At 35.1% G+C, this 10,075-nt stretch overlaps 2 protein-coding genes across 2 annotated transcripts; both read right to left on the reverse strand.

Moving 5' to 3' along the window:
• On the reverse strand, positions 1-2,826 carry LOC131802376 (uncharacterized). Its single transcript, XM_059122564.1, has 6 exons — positions 2,726-2,826; positions 2,434-2,631; positions 2,083-2,360; positions 1,630-1,904; positions 870-1,564; positions 1-356 (listed from the first exon to the last, which is right to left on the reverse strand). Exons 3-6 carry the CDS (start codon positions 2,182-2,184, stop codon positions 160-162), a joined length of 1,269 nt encoding a protein of 422 aa, XP_058978547.1. The 5' UTR covers positions 2,185-2,360; positions 2,434-2,631; positions 2,726-2,826; the 3' UTR covers positions 1-159.
• Positions 2,827-5,078: 2,252 nt separating this feature from the next.
• LOC131802386 (protein unc-45 homolog B-like) lies at positions 5,079-8,493 on the reverse strand. The gene is given in 3 exon segments (XM_059122579.1): positions 5,079-5,615; positions 5,618-8,173; positions 8,280-8,493. Coding segments are annotated over 2 exon segments (2,790 nt in total). The 5' UTR covers positions 8,136-8,173; positions 8,280-8,493; the 3' UTR covers positions 5,079-5,343.
• Between the last annotated feature and the right edge of the window lie 1,582 nt (positions 8,494-10,075).

The raw sequence follows: 10,075 nt of genomic DNA on the forward strand, positions 1-10,075 counted from the left end.
TTTCCATAAATTCCTTTTTTACTTTATTGATATATTCATATGTAAATGTTCATAAATATTATGAACTATTTTACATAAATACTATAAATAATCATAACAATTTTACTTATTTTAATAACAACCATAAAATAAAATAAAAATCAATTATATTCTCAAATCTCAATCCAGGTAGCCCTCCTTTAGTAAAATTGGCATAAATTTACGAACTTCTTCGACAAAACCGGGCATACGATAAACCATGGACATCATATCAGGATTTTCAAACTGTTTGCCGATATCGACATTTTTCAGATCCTCGGCTGATTTGCCAATGAAACCCACAACCATGGGTAGGAAGGTGGACACTAAAAAGATGGCTGCAAAAACGATAGAATTAAAACGTATTAGTAAACATAATATTAAACAAATAATAATAACAATCATATTTATAATAGCAATAACTATAAAAAACAATAATAATAAAAATATCAATAAAATAATAATAATAATAACAATAATAATAATAATAATAATAATAATAATAATAATAATAATAATAATAATAATAATAATAAAGATAATAATAATAATAATAGTAATAATGAAAATAAAAATAATAATAGTAATAATAATAATATTAACAAAAATAATAATAATAATAATACTAATAATAATAATAATAATAATAATAATAATAATAATAATAATAATAATAATAATAATAATAATAATAAAAATAATAATATTAATAATACTAATAATAATAATAATATTATTATTAATAATAACAATAATAATACTAAGTAAAATTAAATTAATTAAATTAAAATTAAATTAATTAATTAAATTAAAATTATCATTATGATTATAATGATTTCAAAAAAACTTACTAAAATGCCGATATTTCAAACCGGATATTTGAAAGTCCGAATACAATGGCAAATCCCCTTGATAGTTAACCTTCTTAAGAATCCTTATGAATTCCGTAAAATAGTACTGCATTAATTCATGACGTTTTAATCTCAATTCCGAACTCAACATCATTATTTGTGAATACACCAAATCAATGTTCGACGGGGCATAACAACTAATCTGATAGTCAACCATAATGCAATCTTCCATTTGATTGCTCTTATTAAAACGGAACATCATGTTCTTCATGTGAAAATCACCATGATTCAGGACAAAAATATCTCCCTTGCTCTGTTGCTGCTGCTGATAGGCTTTATAGAGATTTTTACTATTCGGATTTACCAAATGTTTCATGGCCTTAACTTTTTGATAGTAAACATCAAACTCATCGTGACACGATAGCATATCAATGAAATTACGCAAGCCATCTTCCATCATTTGCTCTAACTGTGGGCTATCCATACTCAAAATGCCATATTGATATTTGGTAACCAATTCGTGTTCTTCACTGTGACCCAACATATAGGAGACGGCATGTAATTTGGCCAATTTTTGATAGACTGCCTTGATTTCATCTTCGTTGAGGAAACGTGATCGTATGGTATCGTAGCCGGATTCACAAAGATCTTCAAATATGATAACCTTATGCGGTTCCAGGGCATAATAGATGAGTCTAAAAGAAAAAAATTTAAAAATAGTTTTCAATTTTCAAATATAAATATAATTTCATGGACTTACTCTGCAGACAGTTTGGTGGGTTCGCCACAATCTGCCAAAATCTTTTCAATTTTGGGCAATGTCTCGGCATACATATCGATTTCAGTTTCAAACAAATTCGATTCCATCAGCATTTCCCTCTTGAAACCCTCCTCCATGGGTAGGGTTTTAATAATCATTGATTTATGTTTAACACTGGCATTTTTATCGAAACGATATTGCACCTTGCAACGGAACATAATGCTGGCATAATGGTCACCTTTCATGCTGGCCGGACTCAAATCGAATTGCACCACCTGTGGAGAAAAAAAAAATTAAAAAAAAAGAAAACAATTAATTAAGGCGTTCATCCTTTACTTTGTCCAATTCAATATAGAAGGCCTGAGGGAAAGTAGCAGAAATATTCTCCTACACCTCTTTTTTTCAAGAAAAAATGACTTTTCTTTGCTTTAAACTTTGTGTAAACCAACCAACCTCAACATCCACATTATTTTCATATTGTGTCAGAACTTTTTCCAAAAATTCTTGATTTATCCATGACGGGGCTTCCAATTCATCGGCATTATAGAGACTCATTTTTTGTTGCGGGAACTAGTCTAATCTGTACAGTTTGAATGCTAAACTTTGAATTAAAATACTTTCTCTCTCATTGAGGCCTTTTATGCGAAAATTTCGCAGTTACTAAACGCTTAGCTAACCTTAGTGTTGCTTTAAAATGATAGTTGATAAGAAATTGTAAAAAACGCCTTCGCCTAAAATGGAAATATAAACGATAAGATAGCTAGCGAGCGGGCCCAAACAAAGTACTATAACAGATCAACTCACCAAATATACGAAAAGTTCTCAGAAAGTCTCCTTTTCCAGCATTAATTTGCAATTATGAAGTATTGATTTTCCGGAGTCCAAACAACATTTGGGAATCAAATCTTTGTCATAGATCAGTGTCATCTTTGCTCTATTTTTTTATTATCACATTGCCTTGTAGACATGCCCACCCAACCGACGACAATAATTGCACGTTCCCTCCAAGTAAAAAAAAGCAAACAAAAACAATTAGTCTTTTCAAAAATATTAAATTTCATTGTTGATAATAATAATTTCCAACATTTGTTATTACTATTTTGAATTTTATCTGAACATCTGACGTAAAGTTGTACTGGTATTTCTTCTGCCAGCTGCCAATGAATTCTATATATGGCCACACGTTACTGATAACAGTTCTCAAGAAGGTGATTGCCGCTGTAAACTGTCGCAAATTTGCTGAATGATTGCAGTTTTTCGTTTATAATAATATTTTGAATTGATTTTGTCGCATGCCAGCACCGGTAAGCATTTTTAGCTAAATATGGCACAGAAACAACAACAAGAAACTTGGTAAGCTTTAAAAAAATTTCGTCAAAAAATACAGTTTAAATGAAAACCGTTAATTGGTGGGGGAGGTGCTATACAAAGACAAGGACATGCATAGATAATTTTCGAACTTCCAATAAGAATTTGAACTTTAGATCTGAAATTTGAAACAATTCCGGTCAATAATGGTTCCAATACCATAAAAATGTCGAATATTGTGAGGTACCGTTATTTGTGGAGTATACGAAGACGTGGGCCTGCATAGATATTTTCCCGTTATAAGTTAAAATATCTATCAAGATCATCCAATACGATATTCCAAACAATTCCGGTCTATAATGTCGCTAAAATGATCAAAATACCTACTATTGAGAGGTACCGTTAAATGGGAGGCTATACGAAAACGTGGACCGACCTAACTCATTTACGAACATAACCTGCCTACGCGCAAAATACACATGTGTGCAAAATTTTAGCCTTCTGTCCCAATTCGTTCGATGGAGAGAGAGAGAGACGGACGTCGCTAAATCGATTTAGTATTTTACGCTGATCAAGAATGTATATACTTTGTTGGGTCTGACGAACCAGTTCGGCCAAGCAGAATAGTGCCCAATGAACACTACAACTGGTTATGACAAAAAAAAATATTTTTAAATCAAAAAGGTTTAATACAGCCCAGCCGAATCTTTCTCTGTTAGATCTTCTATCGATATTGATCTCAGAGTACATGATCTAGAGAGGGAGAAGGAAGGACATACATGATCTAGAGAAGAGATAGCCTCTAGATCAAGAAACCTATGAGGTTGGTCTGAAAGACATTTCTATTGAATCAGTCACAGATGCCATCAATAATTCTGAATGCCGTCCTCGAAGTTCATACCCATTCATTGCAGCAGACATACCTAGTTTTTGAACAAATAACGTTCAGGTTGGAGCAGTCGTCTCAATTCGTATTGGGTTCGAATTGACGAAGATGTGCGTCTGTCCGGCCAGCACAATACGCTGCACCTCTTTAATTGCCCAGCCAAAATTACCCCCACTCACTCCAGAAGAACTTTGTTTACAGCCCGGATTATCAGGATACAAACAAGAGTTGCTGTAAAAACAATCGTTATATGGGCGTCATACCAAAAAGTGAACCTACATTGATAATGTTCTGCTACAGGGAAAGTTATCGATTTTCGAATCGAATTTCAAATATCAAATTTGAAACAATTCCATGAAAAATGTGGTTTAAATCGTAAAAATACCGCATATCCAAAGGTACCATTATATGAACGCTATAGCCAGACGAGGACCTATCTAGACAATATTCTGCCACTGAAACTAGAACCCACTTCGAAGTACAAACACCGACTTTCAAACAACTCCGTTAGAAAATGTGGCTCAAATCATCAAAATGCCCAATATTGGGAGATATGCCTAGAAAGGGCCTATAGAAATACGTCGATTTATATAAAAAATGTTCTGCTATCGAAGACAGAACTCATTACAAACTCTAAATAACAAATTTTAAACAATTCCTTTGAAAATTGTGCCTAAAATCCTTTAAACACCGAATTTTGGAAGTTTTATTTTTGTGGGACCTATGGGAAAACTTGGTCCTATATAGACAATGTTCTGGCATCGGAGCTAGAACACGTTAAAATTATAAATTTTAAACAAATCCAATAGAAAATGTGGTTCCAAACGTCAAAATACCGAAAATCCGAATTTACCATTCCATGGAGGGCTATAGAATAATGTGGACGGATATAGCTAATTTTCAATGCGAACCATCCATCCACCAGTATGGATTCAAAGCTCTATTGTGTTTCAAAGCTCTACGTCAAATAATATGGGTCATATCTTGAGTTCCACTGACAGACAGACGCATATCTTCATACCATAATACCCTGCACCACCTTTCCATGGTGGAGTTTATAAAAATAGGGTCGCATTGCTAAGACATAAGTAAGTTCTAAGATAGATGGATGTTTATTTTAATAGGGTCGTGTACCAATCATTCCAGGCTTTAAAGACGGTGGGTAAACATGAACATGAATAAGGAGGTACCAGCTACGTGGATGAATTGGCGAAACATGGACCCAATTATTTTCAAAAAATTAAAAAAATCTCCATTTTATATGAAAAAACATTTATAAAAATATTTTTATTTTTTACTCTTCGTAAAAACAGAAAAGAAATACAGTGAAACAATTCACTAATCTAAGTACATAAACATACAATTATTGTCAGATGTTATAAATGAAGAATTAATGATTAAATTAAAATACATTGCTGATGATTAAAAAAAACAACACAAACTATGTATGTAAATATATAAATAATATGATGAAAATGTATTTAACTTTTTTCGGCATTTCTAAAATCTCTTAATTGCATTTATTCTGCTTTTTCGATCAGCTTAAAACTTTCCGCAGCCTTCAGGCACTCCAGCGCCAGTTCTCTGGCTTTGGCACGACTTTCGTCAGGTAACTGCGAAAGACCGCTCAACAATTCCATAATATCTGTTTGCAAAAGTTCCCGGGCAATATCTTCGCCGGCATTGATCATATTCAATATGAGAGCAACACCACGATGTTGTACCGCGGGACTGGGATTGGCGATGAGAACATGTAAAATTTCAAGCCAATTTTTAATGTCGAAGATCTTTTAATACATTTCTTTGAACTAGAACTCAATATGGCCAGGGCACCGGAACACGCCTTAACCGTTTCTTCGTCTTCCAGCTCACAAAGTAAGGCCAAGAATTTCACACGATCATTGTCGCCTTCGAACTTCTTGATTGCCTCATCGGACATCACCATGTTGCAGAGACATTGGGCCGCCGCTCGGGTGAGCAATTCATGATCTTCCATTAGGTAGAATTCAATTTTCGTCAAACCTTGTTCTTCGAGTATACGCAAGCGTACAGTTTCATTCATAGCTGCCAAATTTGTGAGGGCCATCAGGGCTTCAAAATTCTCCAATGCTGTGCATTCCTGTGGCAATAAATTCAATAGAGGTCGAATGACATCCAAACTTCTTTGTCCGGCAAAGGCTACTTCGGGATTGATAGTAATGCCAATACGTGCCAGGGCCTGCGAAGCATGACGTTTACCTTTGTCTGTACCCTCTAGAGCCAATTTCAACAGACACTTAACACCACCATCCTGAACAACTTTACCACGCAATTCTTGCAGACTGCAAACGGCATTGAGCACACGTGCAATCAGCTCACGTGAATTATTGCTTTCCGTTTTTGACAAAGCCACCAGGGCTGTGGTAATGCCTTCATTGGCCAAGACTGCAATACGTTTTTGTACAAAGTCATGATCATCCAAGTCATGTTCTTCGGGTATGTGAACCTTGGCAAATTTGGCCAATTCAATCATTTCCGGTAAGATTTCCTGTTTCTCATAGGCATTGCATAGATTCACAAAAGTCGTGACCACACCATACAAACACGACTGATCTCCGGTGCGGGCCAAATCAATAAGAGCATGAATTGCAGCCTTATCTTCAATCAATTTCTCCTTGACCTCAGCATCCAATGTCAAATAGGCCAAACCATCCGCAGCCCAACGGCGAATATCCTTATCTTTACCGGGTTTGATGAGGAAACGACGACAAGCTTCAGCCAACTTTAGATTGGCGCCATCAGCAAATGGACGAATGCCTGCATCTTCACCGCCATAACTACCAATTTTGCAAAGACCCACCAGGGCACGAACACGTATACCATCATCCTTGGAGTGATAGAGCTTCTTCAGAATATCCACACCACCGGAACACAAGGCCTTTGCTTTGTCCTTCTTGGAGGCAGCGGCATAGATACATTCACAGGCCACTTTCTGTTGCAAAACATCATCGGTGGTGGCCATGGCCAAAATCATTTGTAGAATACCTTCTCGGCCAATAATTTGATTACCCACATCCAAAGGACCCAACAACAGGGAAGTAATGGCAACTGTTACTCTAACCTTGGACTCTAGATCAGGATCCAATAGCTTGTCCTTGATGTACTCATCAATTTGCTCCATAAAACGGCCACGGGCTATATCGTGATACATATTCTCATAGATGCGAGCCAAACAGACTGATGCAATAGTACGCGAAGAGGGTGTAATGTCCATGGCACTTTCATATTTATATTCCTCCAACTCGGAGCATACATCTAACAAACGGAAAAGACCTCTTAACTCTACCAAACGTTCAGCCCATTCCAGAGCTGTGTAGTGGACATTACGTGTTAGCAATTCAATAACAGCATCACGTGCAGGTCCCGAAATAGTACGATCTGTAACACTGTACAAGAGACATGACAGCATGGTATCGATTTCCTTTTGATTCTCCTTAACCAATTCCTTGTTGGGTTTGCTATCGGGTTTGATGTCCATGCCAGAGAGGGCATTGAGAATTGTCTGTAAACAATATTGAGCAGCTGAAACACGTTCTTCGTGCTTGTGATCGAGCACCCGCATGAACCATGGTACACCCAGTTCGGTTAGAACACCCTTGGTGCGGTCCACTGAATTGGCACACAATTCCGCTACCACACGTACAAAATTGACATAAATATCGGCGTCTTTTTCCACCTTTGTAATTGATGCAATTTTCGGAATACATCCAGCCTTGTACAGCATATCAGCACCAACTTCATCTTTGGCTAAAACTAAGAGATTGTTCACCGCCGAACGGCGTTTATCAATGGGTGTTGCCATTTCAAAGGCCAATTCCATCATTTGTTGTACTTTGTTGGAAGTCTTGGCATTTTCGGCAGCTTTTTCCTGGACAATCAAATGCAAGCGTTTCAGCATTGGTTGCACGGACTGATTACCGGGATCTGCCTTAAACAAATCTGTGGCATCTTTGTAGGCTTCGGGATACTTCTTCAAACCTTCGTAGGCTTGGGCACGTCTGAATAAGGCTTTCGGGTCTTTCGGTGCCAATTTCAATGATTCATTACAATCAGCCAAGGCTTCTTCCCATTTGGACTCCTTCAAATAGGCCTGAGCCCGATTCTTATAGAATATTGGTAACTCTTTATGTTTTTCACCCTTCTTTATGGCCTGTGTGTACAATTTGATGGCTTCATCGTATTTGCCATCTTTAAAGGCCTGATTACCTTTATCTTTATAGGTTAGAGCCTCCGCCCCTTGCTGTTGGTCATCTGTTGCATTCGAACTTGTCATTACGTTAAATATTCAATGGTTTTCACTTTCCGTTGATTCTACAAGAACACAAATATTGAAAATATCTCAATTTTGTTAATATTTATTATCTTTATGAGTCACGTATCTCGTAGTTATTACCAAATGTGTTGGCTGCAATTGTACCTTTTATAGATTTTCCCCACTCTTCACAGAAAACAAATTTTCTTTTGACCCGAATTTTCTCGATCACCCACGATCTTTTCAGAACAATTGAATTGCATGTGAGAGAATTGAGGAAATCGTCGCCGAAGGAATTTTCAAAATTCTATTTTTAAACAACAGATGTGAAAAACTTTTACGAGTTTGTTTTGATCTCTTTCTTCTCAATGCTTTCACCCGGCATTTGACAGTTTGTGTTGTAGTAGTTCTTCATTTGTGGCAGGGTTGCCAATGTGCTGTCGAGTTTGAGGGGTAATAAATTGCAATTGGAATTAGCTATTTAAGATAGGAGAAAATTGTAAGATATTAATGAGGAAATCTTGCTGATGTTTTGATTTTGTTTTCAGTATTTAATTAAGTTTCTTAATTTATATCGAGTTATACAAAAATAATTAAATTTAATATTAGAGCAATACCCCTTACTCCTCCCTCCTACAAACAGAGACTTGTCACAAATAAACTGGCCTAAAGCAAAGTTGACTAGTAGCAATGAGAGAGAGATCTAAGAGCAATGGAAATAAGAAAAAAATTCTCGTACAGGCAATTTTTTTTGGCAATTCCTTTTGTGTTTTCTATTTTATACGAAAATATAAATAACAATTACGGAAAAAATAATGGTGATATACGGTAAATTGTTGAAAACCAAAAGCCTTGTATTAACGTAATTACATGTTCAGATACAATATTTTTTCGGATTAATCCATATTATCAGGATTTATTGCATGATCTAGACATGGTAGAAGAATATAGGTAGATGCATCAACGCTTGAGAACATTGATATGTCAATATTTTTTAAATGTTTTATCAAAAATAAGTAGATTTTTAAATGTTTTTTATACGGCGCCAATAGGAGGTTGTTAGATTATGCATTTTTCAACAATTTTTACAAATTTCAATACATTTTCATTCAACATTTTCAATTTCAAAATCAGTTTGGCAGTTCATTGTCCCAGCAGTCAAAACAGATTTTTCATTTATGATTTTTGAAGTCTCTGAAACAACGCAAAGCTAGTGTGGTCTCTCTGTTAAGGCATTCTTTTAATGGCGCCAATAACATCCCTTTCATTTTTTAATTATACTATTTGTTTTACTTTTATTATAAATGCATTAATTATCAAGCTTTTGCAATACCCTATATGATCTAATTTTTAATTTTACCATTTGTTTTTTCACAAATGCAAGAATTCTCAAGCTTTTGCATTTAAGCTTTGCCTTAATTTTGTGGTTTTAAGCCAGTTTTATGTGGCGTTTCCACTGCACTTGATTCGCTCTCTATTCGTTGTTTGACCCTTAACTATGAAAAAACTACCTAATTCTTCACACAAAATTTCCTGAGCGAACACTCATATTTGTACGTTGTTCAAATCAAATCACTCTCAGAACAACGAAAAATATGTCCCAGTACTAACAAATGAGAGCATTTATCGAAAAAATAAATTATGACATTTAAAAATTATAAATAGAAAAATTTAATGAAATTTTAAAAAAATTTTTGGGAAGACTGAAAATTATGAATGAAAACTACAATGTTGAATGGCGTATGTACATTCAAACGAAAGTAAATTTTGTTTTCTCTCTCATTCGAGGTACGCATTTGGTCCACGAGTTAAAATTTCTACAGAAAACTGCAAACAAAATAGTCAATATTTTCAAAATGTTTCTATCGGCAGAAAAAATATTTGACAAGTGTCTCTTCAGCAGAATTTAAAAATGGAAAAACACAAAAATATGTTCAAAATGTCAACATTTACACAAAAAG

The sequence above is a fragment of the Musca domestica genome, unplaced genomic scaffold (genome assembly GCF_030504385.1).
Source record: "Musca domestica strain aabys unplaced genomic scaffold, Musca_domestica.polishedcontigs.V.1.1 201, whole genome shotgun sequence".
Taxonomy (NCBI): Eukaryota; Metazoa; Arthropoda; class Insecta; order Diptera; family Muscidae; genus Musca; species Musca domestica.